The 24,180-nt window shown below is 37.7% G+C and overlaps 1 protein-coding gene across 1 annotated transcript in view; it reads left to right on the top strand.

The window, feature by feature from the left end:
- Positions 1-24,180, top strand: part of TTN (titin) — a gene marked incomplete at its 5' end in the record, with an annotated part of 110,473 nt that overhangs the window by 41,050 nt on the left and 45,243 nt on the right. Inside the window, 43 exon segments of the mRNA XM_010162153.1 lie at positions 375-683; positions 1,088-1,236; positions 1,328-1,360; positions 1,456-1,585; positions 1,686-1,985; positions 2,073-2,390; positions 2,481-2,777; positions 2,885-3,184; positions 3,859-4,173; positions 4,270-4,418; positions 5,199-5,349; positions 5,442-5,723; positions 5,813-6,115; positions 6,203-6,505; positions 6,624-6,905; positions 7,365-7,664; positions 7,746-8,048; positions 8,165-8,473; positions 8,559-8,840; positions 9,069-9,368; positions 9,515-9,808; positions 9,905-12,871; positions 12,975-13,295; positions 13,399-13,683; positions 13,891-14,190; positions 14,504-14,806; positions 15,906-16,181; positions 16,297-16,596; positions 16,687-16,989; positions 17,223-17,522; positions 17,648-17,935; positions 18,028-18,324; positions 18,414-18,716; positions 18,808-19,113; positions 19,913-20,200; positions 20,306-20,596; positions 20,693-20,980; positions 21,155-21,745; positions 21,837-21,941; positions 22,414-22,611; positions 22,695-22,991; positions 23,155-23,742; positions 23,831-24,133. Of these exon segments, the coding sequence (XP_010160455.1) occupies positions 375-683; positions 1,088-1,236; positions 1,328-1,360; positions 1,456-1,585; positions 1,686-1,985; positions 2,073-2,390; positions 2,481-2,777; positions 2,885-3,184; positions 3,859-4,173; positions 4,270-4,418; positions 5,199-5,349; positions 5,442-5,723; positions 5,813-6,115; positions 6,203-6,505; positions 6,624-6,905; positions 7,365-7,664; positions 7,746-8,048; positions 8,165-8,473; positions 8,559-8,840; positions 9,069-9,368; positions 9,515-9,808; positions 9,905-12,871; positions 12,975-13,295; positions 13,399-13,683; positions 13,891-14,190; positions 14,504-14,806; positions 15,906-16,181; positions 16,297-16,596; positions 16,687-16,989; positions 17,223-17,522; positions 17,648-17,935; positions 18,028-18,324; positions 18,414-18,716; positions 18,808-19,113; positions 19,913-20,200; positions 20,306-20,596; positions 20,693-20,980; positions 21,155-21,745; positions 21,837-21,941; positions 22,414-22,611; positions 22,695-22,991; positions 23,155-23,742; positions 23,831-24,133 (14,907 nt within the window).

Genomic DNA, 24,180 nt, shown 5'->3' with positions numbered 1-24,180 from the left:
ATATATTGCCACAATGTGGTTTCCTGATTTGCTGTTTTTCACAGTTTTAAAAATAATTAGCTTTAACTTAATTTTTTACCTCTTTAGGAACCTTAAACTGTGATTACACCAATGCAAACATTGCCAAATAAATTTCAGTTCAGAATCAGATTTTTATATTATTGTTTTTCTTTATTGTTAAAGAGTTCAATTTTCGTGCCTTGTACCTTAAGTATCCCTTAAAAATACATGTAATTAGTATGCATGTTCTAGGTTTATACACTTTGTGTATGACAGAAGAAAATGCAAATACTTGCATTCTTCTAGAAACTGTTCAGAAAAATATAGGCAGACACTAACTCTTAGGTAATTTTTACTTGTTCTTGTTTTACAAGTTGTGCCTGGTCCACCATCTTGCCCAGAGATCAAAGACAAAACCAAATCATCTGTAGCTCTTGCATGGAAGCCTCCACAAAAGGATGGTGGCAGTCCTATAAAAGGATATATTGTTGAAATGCAAGATGAAGGTAGTACTGACTGGAAGAAGGTGAATGAAGGAGACAAACTCTTTCCTACTTGTGAATGTGTTATTCCCAACTTGAAAGAGCTCAGAAAATACCGATTTAGGGTGAAAGCTGTAAACGCTGCTGGAGAATCAGAACCAAGTCCTGCAACATCAGAAATACCTGTCCAAGATATTCTAGGTAAGTGTTCTGGGAATTAATTTAGGTATTTATATATAAATACCACCTACCACCTGTTCAAGCAGGATGCCAAGCAAGCCAAAGTTAATACAGGACAATTATGCAAAAATATAACAAAAGATTGACACACATTTTTGAAAGTGTTATGATGACATTACTAGGCAGGATCCATTAGAAAACTGATGAGCGCTTAAAGTCAGACTACGGAAAAAATGTGTATTTTATGAAGAAATTACTACAACAATTTTTTCTATTCATACACATTCCAGCTTCCTTTCTGCATACCAAATCTTCTTTTTCACATGAACATGCTTTATGCATGTTTATGTGGGATTTTAGCTCAGTGCTGACAGAAATTTATGTTTATTAGCTCTTAAAATTTATATATTAAAATATTTTTGCAGAGGAACCAGAAATTTTTCTTGATATTGGAGCACAGGATTTCCTCTCTTGTCGTGCTGGCACAACAATAAAAATCCCAGCTGTTATCAAGGGCCGTCCAGTTCCAAAAACATTTTGGGAGTTTGAAGGAAAAGCGAAGACAACAGCAAAGGTTAGAAAAAGAAAAATCTATTTTCTACAACCATTTCTAGACATTTAAGCCTATCCCCTTTTATGTTTACATTATTTCCCTTTTTTTATAGGAGGGAGGTCATAATGTACCTGAAGAAGCTCAGGTAAAGCAATTTTTGTAACTTTAGTATTGTTGCATTTTTCAGTTATAAATATTTAAAATTGATCTATAACTTCTCTTTCCTTCTCTAATACACAGGTGGAAGCAACTGATACGCGTTCAGTGATCACCATCCCTGAGTGCAACAGAAGTCATTCTGGACGATACAGTATTACAGCAAAGAACAAAGCCGGACAAAAAACTGTGCATATCAGAGTAAATGTGCTTGGTATGGCTTACACATATTGAAGTATTCAAATACTATATTTTAGTCTTATTTTTCTACATACTTATGTAAAATTGTTTCTGTTATGCTTTTCCCTTAACAGATGTCCCAGGTCCACCAAAAGACCTAAAAGTAAGTGATATCACAAGAGGTAGTTGTAAACTTTCATGGAAGATGCCAGATGATGATGGTGGAGATAGAATCAGAGGCTATGTTATAGAGAAAAGAACTATTGATGGGAAGGCCTGGACTAAAGTCAATGCCAATTGTGGAAGTACTTCCTTTGTTGTACCTGATCTCATATCTGGCCAAGAGTATTTCTTTCGAGTACGTGCAGAAAATCGTTTTGGTGTTGGCCCTCCTGCAGAAACCATCCAACGGACCACAGCCAGGGACCCAATCCGTAAGTGAAATCAAAGTCAAACAATTTCTTTAAAACCAGATAGTACTATTTAGTGGATTTATTCACATTTCTGTTTTGTTTGTGAAGATCCTCCTGATCCACCTGTTAAACTAAAGATTGGCCTTGTAACCAAGAATACAGTGAGCTTGACATGGAAACCACCAAAGAATGATGGTGGAGCTCCTGTTACACATTATAATGTTGAATGTCTTCGCTGGGATCGTACTGGAGAGGTGAAAGAGACTTGGAAGCAATGCAACAGACGTGATGTGGAAGAAACAAAGTTTACTGTTGAGGATCTTGTAGAAGGTGGAGAATATGAATTCAGAGTCAAAGCTGTAAATATAGCAGGTCCTAGCAGACCTTCAGCCACTGTTGGCCCACTTGTTGTCAAAGACCAGACGTGTAAGTACTAACTGAAACTAATAAATGCAAATTCCATTTTAAAATTGTGAAGTATTTTTGTATGTTAATTTTTTCAACATTTCACTGTAGGCCCACCATCTATTGAACTCAAAGAATTTATGGAGGTTGAAGAAGGAACAGATGTTAACATTGTGGCTAAGATAAAGGGTGTACCCTTCCCCACATTAACATGGCTAAAAGCTTCTCCAAAGAAACCAGATGACAAAACACCGGTGCTGTACGATCAACATGTCAACAAGATCGTTGGTGAAGATACTTGCACTTTATTGATTCAACAGTCTCGCAGAAATGATACAGGCTTGTATACTATAACAGCTGTAAATAATCTGGGAACTGCTTCAAAGGAGATGAGACTAAATGTTCTGGGTAGGTATCAAGAACTCTTATGCATTGCATAAATTGATAACATTCATGTGATACTTTATTTTAATAGCATTTGAATTAATTCTTCTTTATAAAAATGTATCTTTTAGGTCGTCCTGGACCTCCAGTGGGACCTATTAAATTTGAATCCATTTTGGCTGATAAAATGACAATATCATGGCTTCCTCCATTAGATGATGGTGGTTCTAAGATTACAAACTATGTTATAGAGAAAAAAGAAGCAAACAGGAGAACATGGGTACCTGTTACTAATGAGCCTAAGGAATGCTTATTCACTGTTCCCAAGTTAATGGAAGGTCATGAATATGTGTTCCGCATTATGGCACAAAATAAATATGGTATTGGAGAACCTTTGGATAGTGAACCAGAAACAGCACGAAACCTTTTCAGTAAGTAGGAATATGTGTTCAAATTATGTCTGTTTTTTTCATATACTGGTATGTGTACAGCATCTGTTAAATACCACTAGTACTTTTTTCTCTTCATGTAAGTAAATTTTCTAGAAGAGGTTGAGGAGTTTTAGCATTAGTAGTCAGTTCTTAAAAGCATGTGTAGTACTTAAAAATACTTTTCTCTGCATACTAAAATATAATCTCAAGCTTTTTTAAGACTTAAATGTACAAATAACCATTTATCTCATAAGATTCAGGTAATTCTGTTGTATTTGAGACATTATTGACCTTAAAGATCAGGAAGAGTCAGTTTTGAAAGAGAAATTAGACAGAGTAGCTCTGATGTACAAGGGATGTTAGACTGGCAAGGAAAGACCATTCTTTAAACGTCCCAGGTTAGGCTGGGCACTGAAATGAGGTACTGATCCAGGAAGGCTAGAAAAAATAATTTTTGACAATTGTTATTTGAAGGAAAGATACTTTATGTTTCACAGAAGTATATGTACCTGAATAGGGGTGGGAAGGTGAATGAGGGACGAGTCTCATGCAGATAGGCAAGTACCTAATGCAACTGTGACTATGTGAGTGCATAGTTCTGTTTTGCACACTAGCTATCTCCATCTTCCTTTAGCATTTTTTTTACAATCTGTGTGTGAATTTTTTTCCCTCAGCTGTTCCTGGACCTTGTGACAAACCAACAGTTAGCAGTATAACACGTGACTCAATGACTGTAAACTGGGAAGAACCAGAACATGATGGTGGCTCTCCTATTACTGGTTATTGGTTGGAGCGCAAAGAGACTACCGGAAAGAGATGGACCAGGGTTAACCGTGATCCTATCAAACCTATGACACTGGGGGTTTCATACAAAGTTACAGGTCTTATTGAAGGCTCTGAATATCAGTTCCGTGTTTCAGCTATCAATGCAGCTGGTGTCGGTCCACCAAGCATGCCATCTGATCCAGCAATTGCTAGAGATCCTATTGGTAAATATTTTAGATTCCTATTTTTTAATTTTAAAATATTCAGATAAGAACATAGAATATATTGTTATGCTGTAATGGCATGATGATATTTTTCAGCCCCACCTGGCCCTCCTATTCCAAAAGTTACTGATTGGACAAAGTCTTCTGTAGACTTGGAGTGGACTCCACCACTAAAGGATGGTGGTTCTAGGGTCACTGGCTACATTGTTGAATATAAAGAGGAAGGAAAGGAAGAATGGGAACGGGTAGGTGTGAAATTATTACAGATTCTGGTTTCTTCTCTCTGTGTGTCAATCAAAAGAAATCCCTCTAAAAAATATATTTTCTACAGGTTTTCACTATGCAAGTTATTTTCTAAAAGTTCATATTTTTGCACCATAATTATCTTCATATGTTTAAAATATAAGACCAAATGTAAAAGTCAGTAATTGTCCCTCCACAACATCAAGTTAACTTCGCAGTTTCCTAAACCTAGAATTTTTAAATTTCTGCTTAGATGTGCCAAAATATGTAAGTAATTTGTGATAAAAGAACAGAAGACAAAACTAAGTTAGAACTGGCACAAAAGTAAGTCTCACTGGTATCAGACTGTGATCATTTGCGACTACTATGTCTCTACATTTTCCTACTTTTTTGAATATTGCATTATTATTAAATTAACTGTTGCATACCTTGGGTATTTTTTATATCTCCATAAACATTTGGGTGCCTTTTAAGTAATACCTAAAATTCCTGCATGTTTCCAGGTAAAAAGGCTTCATATTGGAGTTTAAAAAGAACGAACTCTGTTTTTTGCCACTCTCACTTTTATGAGTATAATGTGTCCAATAATGAGTTGTTCTTCTGAGACCACAGACTACTGTAGCTGCTGTAACATCATTGTCTGTTAGAATTATCAAAAAGGTGACTCTTCAGAATAGCTTGAATGTTCATGTCCTGTTTTTCTTTACAGAGATTCTGAAGAATTGTATGTGAGCTGGATCCATGTATACTTAAGACTGTCTTGTGCTTGTAAATTTTTCCAGGTAAAAGATAAAGAAATTAGAGGAACCAAGTTCGTTGTGGCAGGATTAAAAGAAGGATGTTTTTACAAATTTAGAGTTAGAGCAGTGAATGCTGCTGGCATCGGAGAGCCTGGAGAAGTTACAGACATTATTGAAATGAAGGACAGAATTGGTATTTATCATTTACATCTACATTTTTAACACCTCTAAGTCAAAGTAAGAAAACAAAATTCATTTTCTTTTTTTTTTGTTCACCTCCCACAGTGGCTCCTGATATTAATTTGGATGCAAGCGTCAGGGACAGAATTGTTGTTCATGCTGGAGGAGTAATTCGGATCATAGCATATGTCTCGGGAAAACCAGCTCCAACAGTGGCTTGGAGCAGGGATGACCGAGCTTTACCAGAAGAAGCCAATATTGAAGAAACAGCAATTAGTTCTTCTTTGGTCATCAAGCATTGCAAAAGGAGCCATCAGGGTATATATACTCTTCTTGCGAAAAATGCTGGTGGTGAACGGAAGAAGACTATTATTGTTGATGTGCTAGGTAAATAGCAACTTCGGTCCTTGTGAACAGGTAAATTTCATAACATTCAGCATGTATACTTAAATACTCAATTTCTTCTTTGCTTTCAGATGTGCCAGGCCCAGTTGGAATGCCATTCCTTACTGAGAACCTAACCAGTGATTCTTGTAAATTGACATGGTTTGCTCCAGAAGACGATGGTGGTTCTCCTATTACCAACTATATAATTGAAAAACGTGAATCTGACCATAGAGCTTGGACTCCAGTGAGCTACACAGTTACAAGACAGAATGCTACTGTTCAGGGACTGACTGAAGGGAAAGCCTATTTTTTCCGAATTGCAGCTGAGAATATAATTGGCATGGGTCCATTCACAGAGACAACAAAAGAAATTGTCATTAGAGATCCAATAAGTAAGCATATTTTCAGGGTTGGATTACTGTCATATGAGATGAATATGCAGAGAAATACATTTACCAGATTTTTTCATCTATTCACAGCTGTACCTGATCGTCCAGAAGACCTGGAAGTAAAAGCAGTTACCAAGAACTCTGTTACATTAACTTGGAACCCTCCAAAATATAATGGGGGCTCAGATATCACCATGTACGTTCTAGAAAGCCGTCTCATTGGGAAAGAGAAATTCCACAGAGTTACAAAGGAAAAAATGCTTGATAGGAAGTACACTGTAGAAGGCTTGAAAGAGGGTGACACCTATGAGTATCGTGTGAGTGCTTGCAATATTGTGGGGCAGGGCAAGCCATCATTTTGCACAAAACCAATCACATGCAAGGATGAAATCGGTATGTATCTTTTTCATATATCTTTTGAAAACAGTGATTACATTTACTGATTCCTTGTTTTTTCTTATTATTAGTGATGACACTTGTGGGCATTGTGTTTTTTAATATCATCTTTCAGCTCCCCCAACACTTGACCTTGATTTTAGAGACAAGCTTATTGTTCGGGTTGGTGAAGCTTTCAGTCTGACTGGACGTTACTCAGGCAAGCCTGCACCAAAGGTTACTTGGCTGAAGGATGATATCGTTGTCAAAGAAAATGACCGTACAAAGATCAAGACAACTCCTACAACTCTTTGCTTGGGGATACTAAAATCTGTCCGTGAAGACTCCGGCAAATATTGTGTTACTGTAGAGAACAGCACAGGATCAAGAAAAGGATTTTGTCAAGTTAATGTTGTTGGTAGGTCTTACTAAACAACAGTATTGTATGTGATTTTTAGTAGCAATTAAAATTCATTGAATTGTATAAAATATAAATATTAAAGTGTTCTTTATTACAGTAATTTTATTTACTACATTCTCATTTATACTTAAATACTATTTGTTAATTTTGAGTACATAGTTAACTCTATCTTAGTTTATTCAGCGTGAATAATTTAATGTCTCTACATGCATTTAGAGAAGGTGAACACCACAGAGAATATCAGTCACCAAATACCTTGCAAGCATTAAGGAATTAAGTCCAGTGAGACAAATACATATTAAAGATGAATAATCTTGAGGTCTTGATTCCTTATTAAAACTGTGATGCCAAGTTTCTGATTTCATAATATATTTACTGTATTGACACTGTTTAATCTGTTTCATCATATGAAGTTCATATAAAAGCATTAGTATGTTTTATTTTTTTCTTAAACAGATCGTCCATCACCTCCAGTAGGCCCAGTTATATTTGATGAAGTTCATAAAGATCATATGGTAGTTTCCTGGAAACCTCCATTAGATGATGGAGGCAGTGAGATTACAAATTATATTATTGAGAAGAAGGATGCACACAGAGACCTGTGGATGCCAGTTACATCTGCCACAGTTAAAACAACATGCAAAATTCCTAAGCTGCTTGAAGGAAGAGAATATCAAATTCGAATTTATGCTGAAAATCTTTACGGCATAAGTGATCCTCTCATCTCTGATGAGATGAAAGCCAAGGACCGTTTCCGTACGTTGTTCGTTTGTTATCTTACTTTGATACTTTAATCTTTACTCTATTTGTGGTGCTCATAAACGTTTTTTTCCCCAGGTGTTCCTGATGCACCTGAGCAACCAATCATTAAAGATGTTACCAAAGACTCTGCAGTAGTTGTTTGGAACAAACCTTATGATGGAGGCAAGCCAATAACAAACTATATTGTAGAAAAGAAGGAAACAATGGCTACAAGATGGGTCAGAGTTACCAAAGACCCAATTTTCCCCAGTACTCAGTTCAAAGTACCTGACCTCCTTGAAGGCTGTCAATATGAATTCCGTGTTTCGGCAGAAAATGAAATTGGCGTTGGTGATCCTAGTCCACCATCAAAGCCAATTTTTGCTCGAGATCCAATTGGTAAAGTATTAAATTTTATTTTTCATTGAAATTTTAATACACTTCATTTCAGTTAGAAATGTATTTTAATAGTTTCCATTTTCTCCTGTTTCTTTCATTTTTTTCTTTTTTAACAGCAAAACCAAGTCCACCTGTTAATCCGGAAGCAGTAGATAAAACTAAAAATTCAGTTGATTTATCTTGGCAGCCACCACGCCATGATGGTAATGGCAAGATAATTGGCTACCTTGTTGAGTATCAGAAAGTTGGTGATGAAGAATGGAAAAAGGCCAATCTTACAGCAGATTCTTGTCCTGAAACGAAGTACAAAGTCACTGGCCTCACTGAGGGTTTGACCTATAAGTTCAGGGTCAAAGCAGTCAATGCAGCAGGTGAATCTGAGCCAGCCTATGTTCCTGATCCAGTAGAAGTAAAAGACAGACTTGGTGAGTTTAATAAAATCTTATAAGTTTACCTAAGAAGAGATTTTTTTTTTCCTCATTTTCTAAAAACATATCATTTTGGTTCCAGAACCTCCTGAGCTGATACTTGATGCTAATATGGCCCGAGAACAGCATGTAAAAGCTGGAGATACCCTGAGACTTAGTGCTGTTATTAAAGGTGTTCCATTCCCAAAAGTTTCTTGGAAGAAAGAAGATCTTGAGGTCTCACCCAAAGCTGATATTGAGGTTACAGGAGTTGGCAGTAAGCTTGAAATTCGTAACACTGTCCATGAAGATGGTGGAATTTACTCCCTAACAGTTGAAAATCCAGCTGGTTCAAAGACTGTTTCAGTAAAAGTTGTTGTCTTAGGTAATCTTTTTTGTGCTCCTTTTGTAATGCATGCTTTTATTCTATAATTAGAGATTAAGAAATAAAGGAATGTCTGGAAAAATATAAATAAACCAAGTTATAAGAAATACACAGTAGAAAGGACTAAAAATTACACAAAATATATTAATTTCTCTTGAAATTTACTAAGTTTTTAAAAAGTGATTTGGTTATCAAATAAATAACAGATACCATTTTTGTCAATATTAGATAAACCTGGTCCACCCAGAAATCTGCAAATCAGTGAAGTTAGAAGTGATTCTTGTTATCTCACCTGGATGCAACCAGAAGATGATGGTGGCTCTGTCATTACCAACTATGTGGTGGAAAGGAAAGATGTAGCTTCTGCACAGTGGGTAGCCATCTCCTCATCCTCCAAGAAACGCAGTCACATGGCTAAATATCTGATAGAAGGCACTCAGTATCTCTTCCGAGTTGCAGCTGAGAATCAGTTTGGTAGAGGTCCATATGTGGAAACAACCAAGCCTATTAAAGCTATAGATCCACTGCGTAAGTGTTTTTCAATTATATAATTTGCTTTGTTCATATTATTCTCGGTAATTTTTTTAATTATCTTGTTGGCAATAATGTGAACACGGTACACTGCTACCATAGATTGGCCTCCTAGTAACCATTTTGTTTTTTTATTTCAAAAGATCCTCCAGGGCCACCAAAGAACCTGCATCATGTGGATGTTGACAAGACTGAAGTTTCCCTTGTTTGGAATCGACCAGATCGTGATGGTGGTGCTGAGATAACTGGATATTTGGTGGAATATCAAGAAGATGGTACAGATGAGTGGATAAAGTTCCAGACAGTCCCTATGCTAGACTGTGTTGTTACAGGCTTACAAAAAGGAAAAATATACAAATTCCGTGTGAAAGCTCAGAATATTGTTGGTCTTAGCCTTCCAGATACAACTATACCAATAGAGTGTCAAGAAAAACTAGGTAAGTTTTAGCTTTTCATATTTTTTCACTGCTTCTTTCTCTCTTTCTTTAAGCATTTCCCCTGAAAAGGTAATTTCTATTTTTCTCTAATTTCAGTACCTCCGTCCGTGGAACTGGATGTGAAGTTGATTGAAGGTCTTGTTGTTAAAGCTGGCACCACAGTGAGACTTCCTGCAATTATGAGAGGTGTGCCAGTTCCCACTGCAAAATGGATTACTGATGGCACTGAAATTAAATCAGATGGCAGACTCAAGATTGAGACTGACAATTATTCCACTGTACTTACCATCAAAGACTGTGTAAGAAAAGATACAGGAGAATATCTTCTCACAGTATCTAACGCAGCCGGAAGCAAAACTGTTGCTCTGCACCTTACGGTTTTGGATGTTCCTGGTCCACCAACTGGTCCTATTAATATTCTTGAAGTAACACCAGAACATATGGTTATTTCTTGGCGCCCTCCTAAAGATGATGGTGGAAGTCCTATAATAAATTATATTGTTGAAAAGCGTCAGTCAAAGAAAGAAACTTGGGGAGTGGTTAGCTCTGGAACAAGCCACACAAAGATTAAGATTCCACGACTGCAGAAAGGCTGTGAATATATTTTCCGTGTTCGGGCAGAAAATAAGATAGGCATTGGTGCACCCCTTGATTCAGAACCAACAGTTGCTAAACATATGTTTGATCCACCATCCCCACCTGGTAAACCAACTGTTTATGATATTACAGAAAATGCTGCAACAGTGTCTTGGACCCTACCAAAATCTGATGGTGGAACTCCAATAACTGGTTATATACTTGAACGTCGGGAGGCATCTGGTAAATGGGTGCGTGTCAATAAGACACCAATACTTGATATGAAATACAGAGTCACTGGCCTGTTTGAAGGCAACACGTATGAATTCAGAGTTTTTGCAGAAAACATAGTGGGCTTAAGCAAACCATCTCCAAGCTCTGATCCAATAAAAGCATCACGTCCTATCACTCCTCCTGGACCACCTATAAATCCAAAATTAAAAGACAAAACCAAAGAAACAGCTGATCTTGTGTGGACAAAGCCCCTCAAAGATGGTGGCAGCCCAATTCTGGGATACATTGTGGAATGTCAGAAAACTGGAACTACACAGTGGAATAGGATTAATAAGGATGAACTCATTAGACAGTGTGCTTTCAGAGTACCTGGGTTAATAGAAGGAAATGAATATAAATTCCGAATAAAAGCTGTCAACATTGTGGGAGAGGGAGAACCAAGAGAACTGGCAGAAACTGTACTTGCAAAGGATATTCTTTCTCCTCCAGAAGTAAGCCTAGATGTGACCTGTCGAGACTTGATTACTGTCCGAGTAGGCCAAACAATCCATATTACTGGTAAAGTAAAAGGCAGGCCAGATCCTGACATAACATGGTCTAAAGATGGCAAAGTACTAGTCCCAGAAAAGCGTGTTGAGCTAATCCGTGATCTACCTAATGTTGAATTGCAAGTGAAAGAAGCCAAAAGATCTGATCATGGCAAATACATAATAGCAGCTAAGAACAGCTGTGGACATGCTCAAGCTTTTGCTGTTGTTAATGTGCTTGACAGACCTGGACCATGTCAGAACCTGAAAATAAGCTATGTCACAAAAGATTCTTGTATGATCGCCTGGGAGAGTCCACTGGATAATGGTGGCTCTGAAATTACAAATTATATAGTAGAGTACCGTCAACCAAACCAGAAGGGATGGTCAATTGTCTCCTCTGATATCACTAAACGATTAGTAAAGGCAAATCTTATAGAGAACCGTGAATACTTCTTCAGAGTTTGTGCAGAAAACAAAATAGGTCCAGGTCCTTGCATTGAGACCAAGACTCCCATCCTTGCCATCAATCCTATCGACAAGCCTGGAGAGCCAGAAAATCTTCACATTGCAGAGAAAGGAAAGACATTTGTATATCTGAAATGGAGAAGGCCAGATTATGATGGTGGAAGTCCCAATTTAAGTTATAATGTTGAGAGAAAACTGAAAGATTCAGATGAATGGGAAAGGGTTCACAAAGGCAGCATTAAGGAAACACACTACATGGTAGATAAATGTGTGGAAAATAAGATCTACCAGTTCCGAGTTCAAACCAAGAATGAGGCAGGCGAAAGTGACTGGGTAAGAACAGCTGAAGTTGTTGTGAAGGAAGATCTGCAGAAACCGGTGCTAGAGCTGAAGTTAAGTGGGGTGCTGACTGTGAAAGCAGGTGACACAATTAGGATTGAGGCTGGAGTCAGAGGAAAACCAGAGCCTGAAGTTGTATGGACAAAAGACAAAGATGCCACAGATCTAACCAGATCTCCAAGAGTCAGTATTGAAACAACTTCTGACACATCTAAGTTTGTTCTCACAAAATCAAGGCGTAGTGATGGTGGGAAATACGTAATTACTGCAACCAACACAGCTGGTAGTTTTGTAGCATACGCTACAGTTATTGTCTTGGATAAACCAGGTCCTGTAAGAAACTTGAAAGTCACTGACATATCAAGTGATAGATGTACTGTTACTTGGGACCCTCCAGAGGATGCTGGTGGTTGTGAAATACAGAACTACATCCTCGAAAAATGTGAAAGTAAGCGTATGGTTTGGTCTACATACTCCTCCTCTGTCCTAACAAACTATGCAAATGTGACACGCCTCATTGAAGGTAATGAATATATATTCAGAGTTCGTGCAGAGAATAAAATGGGCACTGGGCCACCAACAGAAACACACCCAATTATTGCAAAAACAAAATATGATAGACCTGGACGTCCTGACCCTCCAGATGTCACAAGAGTTAGTAAAGAAGAGATGACTGTAGTTTGGAATCCACCAGAATATGATGGCGGTAAATCAATTACAGGATACATTTTAGAGAAGAAAGAGAAAAGATCACTAAGATGGGTTCCCGTTACTAAGACTGCAATCCCAGAGAGACGCAAGAAGGTTACTAATCTCATTCCTGGTCATGAATATCAGTTCCGCGTCAGTGCAGAAAATGAAGTTGGACTTGGAGAACCAAGTTTGCCATCAAGACCTGTAGTAGCAAAAGACCCAATAGGTATCATACCATTGTATTCTACTCTATTTTGTTTTAATGTTGACATAACAGATTACTAAATTGCACAACTGTGTTCTTATCTGTAATTTTTATTGTCTCTCAGAACCACCTGGTCCTCCCACAAACTTGAGAGTGGTTGATAGCACAAAGAGTTCCATAACCCTTGGCTGGGGAAAACCAGTGTATGATGGTGGTGCTCCAATTATTGGATATGTTGTGGAAATTAGACCAAAAGTTGAAGGTGCTGATCCTGAAGCAGGATGGAAACGATGCAATGTTGCTGCCCAAGTTATTCATACAGAATTTACAGCCACCAGCCTGGATGAGAACCAATTATATGAGTTCAGAGTTTCTGCCCAAAACCAGGTTGGCCTTGGCCGACCAGCTGAACTGAAAGAAGCTGTGTCCCCCAAAGAAATACTTGGTAAGTTTTCCCATCTTTTTTATGAGTATTTACATACAATCTTTATTTTAAAAAATCTTTAAAATGCAACTCTGCATTTTATTTCTTTAATTTTGTCTTTCAGAACCTCCTGAGATTGAGTTGGATGCAAGCATGAGAAAGTTAGTCACAGTCAGGGCAGGATGCCCTATTAGACTTTTTGCCATCATTAGGGGTCGCCCTGCACCAAAAGTCACCTGGAGGAGAATGGGGGTTGATAATGTTATCAGAAAAGGACAAGTGGATCTGGTTGACACGATGGCCTTTTGTGTCATCCCCGATTCAACACGTGATGACTCAGGCAAATATTCATTGACACTTGTTAATGCAGCTGGAGAAAAAGCTGTATTTGTGAATGTCAGAGTCCTGGGTAAGTAATGAGAGAAACACCCCTAGACAATTTTTTAACTACATTAAATATTCATTGCAGGAATCTTTATAACCTTGAGGCATTACCGTTTTTGAGCACAACTGTATCAGTTAACACTAACTCCCCATGTACAGGAAACTGTTATCCTCCTTTAATTTTAACTTATTAAAGAAGAAAAGATGAGCATAAATTGAAATTTCTTTATAGATACTCCTGGACCTGTGTCGGACTTCAAGGTTTCAGATGTCACCAAGATGTCATGCCATCTTTCATGGGCACCTCCAGAGAATGATGGTGGTAGCCCCGTGACTCATTACATCCTGCAGAAACGTGAGGCTGACAGGAAGACCTGGGGAACAGTCACTGCAGAACTAAAGAAAACTAGTTTCCAAATAGCTAACCTTGTACCTGGAAATGAATATTTCTTCAGAGTAACAGCAGTAAATGAATATGGGTCAGGTGTTCCAAGTGACATACCAAAACCAGTTCTAGCAACAGATCCCCTAAGTAAGTATGCCTTTATGCACGTTTTATGTTTTTTCTCTAATTTTAATGAGATTTTGCGTTTTTTGCAAGTTGATGTTTCTAAAGTGAGCAATGCTACTAACTACTCAATGATAACAATAAATTTTTGTGTCAGTTTCTTTCAAATAGTACAATCTATGAATACAATACCTTTGCAATTATTAAGAATTTTGCTCTTTTCCATATTGTCCTTGTTGAGTTAGTATGGATAACATTCAATAATTCAACAAGTATTTAATAGTCAAAAAATCTTGGAAATTCAATGTTTAATGTGTTTCTTTTTTTTCCTCAAAAGGTGAACCTGATCCACCACGAAAACTTGAGGTTACTGAAATTACAAAGAATAGTGCTACTTTAGGCTGGCTGCCACCACTGCGTGATGGAGGCTCTAAAGTTGATGGGTACATTGTTAGCTACAAAGAAGATGACCAACCAGCAGATCGCTGGACAGAATATTCAATTGTTAAAGATCTCTCCATTGTTGTAGCTGGTCTGAAAGAGGGAAAGAAGTATAAGTTTAGAGTGGCAGCTAGAAATGCTGTAGGAGTAAGTTTGCCAAGAGAAACTGAAGGAATATTTGAAATTAAAGAACAACTCAGTAAGTAACAGTTTAAATACTACCTATGTTACAATATTCTGCTTTAATAATGAAATGAGCAAGAAGGTCTTTGAGTGAGTCACAAAAAGACATATGCTTTTTGAAGAGATCTGGAGGATTATGGTTAACTGTACTGAATATTTTGACAGATCAGAAAGGATGAAAGTTGACCACTAATTCAGCATTATTAAAGAATTTTGCAGGTATGGTTTCAGTTGGAACCAGAAGATAGGAACTAAGGAGAAATAATAAATACTTCCAGTGAACTGAAGATGAAAGAGAAAAAGAGTCAGAGTGGTAGTCTGAGAGATAAATGGGGCCAAATGTGGGAGCTGTTTTGAGATATGAGAAAACAAGTTATTTACATTGTAGAGTTGGTTGAGAATGTAAAGTGAAAGGCAGGGAGGACAGGTTGTCTAATTAAGGTGGTAGGGTCCCTGAGGCACGGGAAGGCATAATGGCAAGGGACAAATGAGAACTTTCTTATTTGTGACATGGAAACAAGAGGAGAGAGGTGCAGGAACAAAAGAGAATAAAAGCCAGCCAATGGCAGGAAGAAAAGTATACCAAACATAATACCAGGCTTCTTTTGGAAGAAACCAGAAAGATTTTGTGCAAAAGAAGTAGGAGAAGGGACTCTACTTGAAGATTAATTCAAGGGTATAAAAAGATTGACTGTGGAAATGGGTTAAGTTCAGCAAGAACTTCATTCTTTCATTTCGCCTCCTTTGTGTTTGTCTTGTGGAAATTCATCAATAACTGAGCAACAAGTTCCAGATATAAAGAGGAATTATGTGGCATACATTAATAGTGCACAAGTCTCTACATAAACATGTGAGAAGCCAATACAAACTCAGGAATATTATCCTATAAACTGTAAAAGAACTTAAAAGTAAGACTGGAATAGATACTGCCCACCGCAGAAGGTCTAGATGTCCATAAGTGGAACCTAAATTAAAAATTATAAAGTCATTCCTACTGGTGATTCCACTTGAGAGAGAAGCAGAGAACTTTCACACGAAAATGTAAGAAAAAGTAAATTAATATGTCACAGAAGTCAAATTTATATGTCCATGTGTGATTTTTTTTTTTTTTTCAGTCCCACCTAAGATCCTGATGCCTGATCACGTTCACATTAAAGCTGGAAAGAAACTGAGAATTGAAGCTCACGTATATGGGAAGCCTCAGCCAGTCTGTAAATGGTTGAAAGGAGATCAGGATGTACTTACATCCAGTCGCCTTGCTGTGCATAAAGCAGAAAAGACTTCCGTTCTTATTATTAAGGATGTGACTAGAAAAGATTCTGATTTTTACACTCTTACTGCAGAAAATAGCTCTGGAACTGATAGTCAGAAAATCAGAGTGATAGTCATGGGTATGTTCTTTTTTTATTATTTTTAAACCCAGTTTTATGCAAAACTAGTTTTAGTATATTCTAATGTTTGCCATTTCCTTTCATCTCTTTTTTCTTAATATACTTTTTTGTGCAGATAAACCAGGTCCACCACAGCCTCCATTTGATATTTCTGAAATAGATGCTGATGCTTGCACTCTTGCATGGCATATACCTCTTGAAGATGGTGGCAGTAACATTACAAACTATGTAGTTGAGAAATGTGATGTAAGCCAAGGAGACTGGGTAACTGCTTTAGCTTCTGTCACAAAGACAAGTTGCAGAATTGGAAAACTGATTCCTGGAGAAGAGTATATGTTCCGTGTTCGTGCTGAAAATCGTTTTGGGATTTCTGAGCCGCTTACTTCTGGCAAGATGATTGCCAGGTTCCCATTTGGTATGTCAGTTTTTGATAACAGCATTTCTCTTTTTAGTCCTCCTAGAAAGAAAGCATGTGATTGATATCCATCTTTGTATTTCTTTCTAGATGTTCCTAGTGAACCAAAGAATGCACGTATTACCAAAGTCAACAAGGACTGCATTTTTGTTGCCTGGGACAGACCAGATAGTGATGGAGGCAGTCCAATCACTGGTTATCTCATTGAGCGCAAAGAAAGGAACAGTTTACTGTGGGTGAAAGCTAATGACACAGCTGTGCGCTCCACAGAATACCCTTGTGTGGGACTCATCGAAGGTCTTGAGTATACTTTCAGAATTTATGCATTGAACAGAGCTGGAGCAAGCAAGCCTAGTAAGCCCACCGAGTTTGTCACAGCAAGAGCACCAGTTGGTAAGCCAAACATAATAATTTGTAACATACTATTATTTTTGTGGCAATTTTCAATATATCTGCAGCTCTTTATGATCTTCAGTTTGCCCTTACGTTTATATTTTCATGTTTACCATGACTGCACCGAGTGCACTGTGTGGGTATGCTGTAAATAGGATCCATCACCATTAAAGCCATTTTTAAATATGGCTTTTTTGGCAAAACAGGCTATAACATGATCTTATTTGCCTTAGATCCCCCTGGAAAACCTGAAGTTATTGATGTCACTAAGAGTACTGCGTCACTGGTATGGACAAGACCAAAGCATGATGGTGGTAGCAGACTTATTGGCTACTTTGTTGAAGCTTGCAAATTACCTGGTGATAAGTGGGTTCGGTGCAATACAACTCCACATCAAATACCCCTAGAAGAGTACACTGCTACCGATTTGGAAGAAAATGCTCAATATCAATTTAGAGCAATTGCCAAGACAGCAGTTAACATTAGCCGACCTTCAGAACCTTCTGATCCAGTGACCATTCACCCAGAAAATGGTAAGAAATGTGAAAGCATTTGAGAATTCTGATAAGAATCTGTGCATATTGAACTAACACTCATGTGAAGAGTGAGATGTTTATCTCTTACTAGATTGCTTAAGTCTTGGGCCCTTTCTTTTCAGTTCCCCCCAGAATAGAGTTGGATCTGTCTATGCAATCACAGCTCACAGTAAAAGCTGGAACTAATGTGCATCTGGAGGCAAATGTATATGGCAAACCGATGCCAACAATCACCTGGAAGAAAGAAGGAGAAGTTTTAAAGCCATCGGAAGGTGTTAAGATCACCACTAAGAGAAATCTTGCTACAGTTGAGTTGTTCAGTGTTAACAGGAAGCAAACAGGAGACTATACTATTACTGCTGAAAATGCAAGTGGATCAAAGTCAGCAACAATTAAGCTTAAAGTACTTGGTAAGCTAAAGACTGTCTGTTAATAAATACATTTATAGTTACATGACAGAGCAAGAGTTAGAGCTATAACAATGTGATGTTAATTCTTCTAGATAAGCCGGGTCCACCAGCCTCTGTTAAAATCAAACATATGTATGCAGATCGTGCAATGCTTTCTTGGGAGCCTCCTCTGGAAGATGGAGGTTCAGAAATTACTAACTACATTGTAGACAAGCGTGAAACAAGCAGACCAAACTGGGCACAAGTCAGTGCCAATATACCCATTACAAGCTGCACAGTGGAGAAACTAATAGAAGGACATGAGTATCAATTCCGCATATGTGCTGAAAATAAATATGGTGTTGGAGACCCTATCTTTACTGAACCAGCGGTTGCTAAGAATCCATATGGTAAGTGCTTTATGGGGTAGCTTGATTAGTCACTGTTTTTTTGTGTACACTTATGAATGTGAACATAACTTTCAAATAAATCTTCACAGATGTACCCGGACCTTGTGATCCACCGATAATTAGCAATGTAACGAAAGACTTTATGACTGTTAGCTGGAAGCCACCAGCTAGTGATGGTGGATCCCCAATAACTGGTTATATACTTGAGAAGCGTGAAACTAAGGCTCTTAACTGGACAAAAGTAAACAGAAAGCCTGTCATTGAAAGAACTGTTAAGGCTACTGGACTTCAAGAAGGAACAGAATATGAGTACCGGGTGATAGCATTGAATAAGGCCGGACCTGGCAAGCCTAGCGCACCATCTAAAGCAGTGTATGCTCAGGATCCTCAATGTAAGCTAAAAGTCTCAGATTTTTTCCAGGGCTATTTCCAAATACTTTTGTACAGCATTTGGTACAATAACTTTGTTATTTTAATTCTCAGATCCTCCCGGCCCACCTGCTTTCCCGAAAGTGGTTGATACTACTCGTAATTCAATAAGCCTGTCATGGAGCAAACCAGCATATGATGGAGGAAGCCCTATTATTGGTTATCTAGTGGAAGTAAAAAGAGCTGACACAGACAACTGGGTCAGATGCAATCTACCCAAGAACTTACAGGCTACACAATTTGTGGTAACAGGGCTGATAGAAGATACAGAGTACCAGTTCCGTGTTTATGCTGTCAATAAGATTGGATACAGTGATCCAAGTGATGTTCCTGATAAACACACTGCCAAAGACATTTTAAGTATGTTCACTGAAAACAAATTACCTTGTTGATTTTTGCTTTAATTCATGGGATGGGTTCCAAAGACAGGGTTTGTCACAGATCACAGAAACAGATTAATATGGAATGTGTAATTTCTCAAAGAATGCAGGCTAAAAGTGGCTAATTTGGAAGAGAATAAGGTAGTTAGAAACTCAGTAGAACCTCACTGGTGTTTTCTTTTTTTATTTGTATCATAGATACTCCTATTTTTGGTCTTCAGTTTTTTCTTTCTCTAGTCCTAAAATTATCCTTATCAGATCTCTCTTAGGATATTCTTAAAACTTTCAGTCTTCTTCACATCTTTTAAATAATTTGAAGGCAAGATTACTATTCTAAGCATCTGTGTGGCAGCCTGCTTAATACTATGACACTTATAATCTTTATAAGAGCCATGCTGGCTTCTTTATGCATTTTTCTGTATGTACAAAAGCAATGCTTCACAGAACTGTCTTGGTTCAAGATAAGCAGTACGGGCCACGGTGCTTTGAAACTCCTTTGATTTCTAGAGAAACAAGGAGACTTATTCACATGGTAAGTTATGTAAATGGTGGAAGAGGCAGGAAAAAAGGGAAGATAAATCAGTGCAAAAAAAATGCCAAGTTTGCAAAGGATCTTGAAATGGGAGTCAGGACACTAGCCCACTAACTAACATCATCACAGGCAGGAGAAGTTGGTTAATCTAGTGAAATGACAGTAAAGAGGGACTTTTTGTCACAACAACTTCAGTGATAGTCTTAAAGATGATGTTTTAATTGCATGTTTTTTGTAAAACACACAGTTCCTCCTGAAGGAGAACTTGATGCAGAACTAAGGAAAGTCCTTGTGTTGCGTGCTGGAGTCACAATGAGACTTTATGTGCCAGTAAGAGGACGTCCACCTCCAAAAATTACATGGTCTAAAGTGGGTGCCAACCTGAGAGATAGACAAGGATTAGACATCAAGTCAACTGATTTTGATACCTTCCTGCGCTGTGAAAATGTGAACAAATATGATGCTGGAAAATACGTCCTCAGTCTGGAGAACAGCTGTGGCAAAAAGGCATACACTATTGTTGTAAAAGTACTTGGTAAGTGTCAGGGTTTTCCCCATTATAATATATTTGTTAACTTTTTAACTGGTAATTTTCTAATTTTGTTTATGAATCAAATGTGGGGGTTTTGTGTTTATCTAGATACCCCAGGCCCTCCAGTTAACCTGATTGTAAAGGAAGCATCTAAGGATTCTGCCTTCATTACATGGGAACCTCCACTAATAGATGGTGGCAGTCCAGTCACCAATTATGTCATTGAAAAACGTGATGCAGAAAGAAAGTCATGGTCCACAGTAACAACAGAATGTCCAAAGACAAGCTGCAGGATAACTAACTTAGAAGAAGGAAAATCTTACTTTTTCAGGGTATTTGCTGAAAATGAATATGGTATTGGTGACCCCTGTGAAACTCGTGATGCTGTTAAAGCTTCTGGTAAGAAAAAAATGAATCCATTTTGTCTATTTTGGTATTCATATAATTTTTATTTTTAGCTTGAATGGATATTTACTATGCCTTTCTTTCTTCTAGAAACACCTGGGCCAGTTGTGGATCTAAAGGCTTCAGCTGTAACAAAATCATCATGCAATTTAGTATGGAAAAAACCTATCAGTGATGGTGGAAGCCGCATTTTTGCATACACTGTTGAGGTCCTGATTGGTGAAGATAAATGGCAAGAAGTCATGCGGGCAAAGAACCTCCATTTTTCAATGAGAGACCTAAAAGAAGGACAAGAATACACTTTCAGAGTGAGAGCCCAAAATGAAGCTGGATATGGAACTCCAACAGAGCTCACAATTGTGGCAAGAGATGATGTTGGTAAGAAGCAACTTAAGATGATTAATTCAATGCTCCACTTAGACAAATTACATTTATTTTATGCTTAGTATCGTTACCTTGTATACCTGCAAATGAGATGCCTTTAAAACAGCATCTTAATTTTATCACAGAGTTTATGCATAGTTGAATAATTGGTTTATTTTATTTTTACAGTGGCACCTGATCTTGATTTAAGAGATCTACCTGATTTGTGCTATATAGCTAAAGAGGGTAGCAATTTCCGTCTTAAAATCCCAATTAAAGGCAAGCCTGTCCCAGCTGTAACTTGGAAGAAGGGTGAAGACCAGACACTTACTGAGAGTGGAAGAGTTGCATTTGAATCTACAGCAGTTAATACCACACTTGTAGTACATGACTGCCAGAAAGCTGATGCTGGAAAATATACAATAACTCTGAAGAATGTTGTTGGCAGCAAGGAAGGCACAATTTCTGTGAAAGTTGTTGGCAAACCTGGCATACCAACAGGACCAGTGAAATTTGAAGAAGTCACAGCTGATGCCATAACCTTAAAGTGGGGCCCTCCAAAAGATGATGGTGGTTCAGAAATCACTAACTATGTCCTAGAGAAGAGAGATAATGTAAACAATAAGTGGGTGACTTGTGCCTCTGCAGTCCAGAAAACGACATTTAGAGTTACAAGACTTCATGAAGGAAATGAATATACATTCAGAATCAGGGCTGAAAATAAATATGGAGTAGGTGAAGGTCTTAAATCTGACCCTGTCATTGCAAAACATCCATTTGGTAAGTACCTATAATAATTTTCAAAACTGAGAAAAATGTTTTAGGGGTGATATTTATTTTTCATGTTACTGCATTTTTTAATATTGTTTAGATGTGCCAGATGCTCCTCCACCTCCCAACATTGTTGATGTTCGACATGAATCTGTAGCTTTAACTTGGACTGATCCCAGAAGAACTGGAGGCTCGCCAATCACAGGTAAATCCCCCAAATCCTCGCTCATATTTCAGTTCTTAATAGTTCTTTCTCCCTGTCAAAGGGTAAGATAAAACAATCATCTGTTTATGATTCGAGTGATTGTTTTCACTGTTTTACTTCCTACTCTTGCTCTGTGATGATTTTTTTTTTTTTAAATAACTTAAAAGTAGGAAGAGACTTACAGAGAATTAATATTTTTGCACAAACCCATAATATCTAAAGAAATAAAAACAAACTCACCTATGTTAATTACTTGGGTCTATAAAGTTAGCAATTTGCATTTACAAACATATTGTCATTGCAATTACATACATCTGTAATGTATGTCCACATCCATTTCTTTTTCTGGTTTTCAGTGTTCCTCTTGCAAAATGTGACATAACATACAGGAAGTATGATATTTCACAATGCTGTGAGAAATCAAGATTTCTAGAAAACCCCTCATATTTTCATCTCCCCATTTATCTTCTAGGTTATCACATTGAAGTCAAAGAAAGAAATAGTCTTCTGTGGAAGAGGGCAAATAAGACACCAATAAGAATGAAAGACTTCAGAGTGACAGGGTTAACTGAAGGTCTGGAATATGAATTCAGAGTAATGGCAATCAACATGGCTGGAGTAGGTAAACCAAGTCTGCCATCTGAACCAGTTGTGGCACTTGATCCTATTGGTAAGTCATCAGGAGAATAAAAAGGAAAATTCTGAAATTTGAAATAACTTTTGTTTGATCATTATTTATTATTTTCCTTCTAGATCCCCCTGGGAAACCTGAAGTTATCAATGTAACTAGGAACTCAGTAACACTCATTTGGACAGAACCAAAATATGATGGTGGACATAAGTTAACTGGCTATATTGTTGAAAAGCGTGAGTTACCCTCGAAGACTTGGACAAAAGCTAATCATGTGAATGTTCCAGACTGTGCATTTACTGTAACTGACCTCACTGAAGGCTCCAAATATGAGTTCAGAATTAGAGCAAAGAACACTGCTGGAGCTATCAGTCCTCCATCTGAATCCACAGGAACCATAATATGCAAGGATGAGTATGGTATGTAGATGGCATTAAAAATGTAGAATTTTATTTGAAAAATGAATACCAAATCCTCTTTTATATATATATATATGCACACACACACACATATATATATGTGTGTGTATAAATATATATGTTCTTCTTATAACAATTGGGATTTTTTTGTTTGTTTTGACAGAGGCACCAAGTGTTGTTATAGATCCTACTTTGAAAGAAGGTTTAACAGTAAAAGCAGGAGACACCATTATAATATCTGCTATTAGTATCCGTGGCAAACCACCTCCAACTTCAGCATGGTCAAAAGCTGGAAAAGATTTTAGACCTTCAGAGCTTGTGCACATTGAAACCACACCGACTTCTTCTACTCTAACTGTCAAGTATGCAGCCAGAAAAGATTCTGGAGAATACACAATTACTGCAACCAATCCTTTTGGCACTAAGCAGGAGAGCGTACATGTGAAAGTTTTAGATGTTCCAGGACCTCCGGGACCTATTGAGATCAGTAATGTTTCATCAGAAAAAGCGACTCTTACATGGTCACCTCCTGCAGAAGATGGTGGATCACCAGTCAAATCATATGTTCTTGAAAAGAGAGAAACTAGCCGACTGCTCTGGACATTGGTTGCTGAAAATATTGAAAGCTGTAGGCATGTTGTTAGCAAGCTCATTCAAGGAAATGAATATATTTTCCGTGTCTCAGCAGTAAATCAATATGGCAAGGGTGAACCAGTACAATCAGAACCAGTTAAAATGGTGGATAGATTTGGTATGTAGAACAAGAATTTACATTATGTTTCTATTAATCTCTGAATACTTGATTTTTGTTTTAATTGTACTTTTTTCTTCATTATCAGGTCCCCCAGGCCCTCCTGGAAAACCAGAAGTAACAAATGTGACTAAAAATACTGTCACAGTTACCTGGAAAAGGCCGGTAGATGATGGTGGAAGTGAAATCACAGGTTACTATGTGGAGCGAAGAGAAAAGAAAGGTTTAAGATGGGTCAGAGCAACAAAGAAACCAGTTTCAGATCTTAGATGCAAAGTAACTGGTCTCCAGGAAGGAAATGAATATGAATTCCGTGTCAGTGCAGAAAATAGAGCAGGAGTTGGACCACCAAGTGATGCTTCAAACTCAGTCATGTGCAAGGATGTTGCATGTTAGTATTATGCCTTTTGCTTTTTGGGGGTGGATGGGATGGGCAGA

This window comes from Antrostomus carolinensis, unplaced genomic scaffold (assembly GCF_000700745.2).
Source record: "Antrostomus carolinensis isolate BGI_N321 unplaced genomic scaffold, ASM70074v2 scaffold8972, whole genome shotgun sequence".
NCBI classification, from domain to species: domain Eukaryota; kingdom Metazoa; phylum Chordata; class Aves; order Caprimulgiformes; family Caprimulgidae; genus Antrostomus; species Antrostomus carolinensis.
The sequence above is the reverse complement of the archived record's forward strand: the minus strand, read 5'-3'. Positions and strand labels throughout refer to the sequence as shown.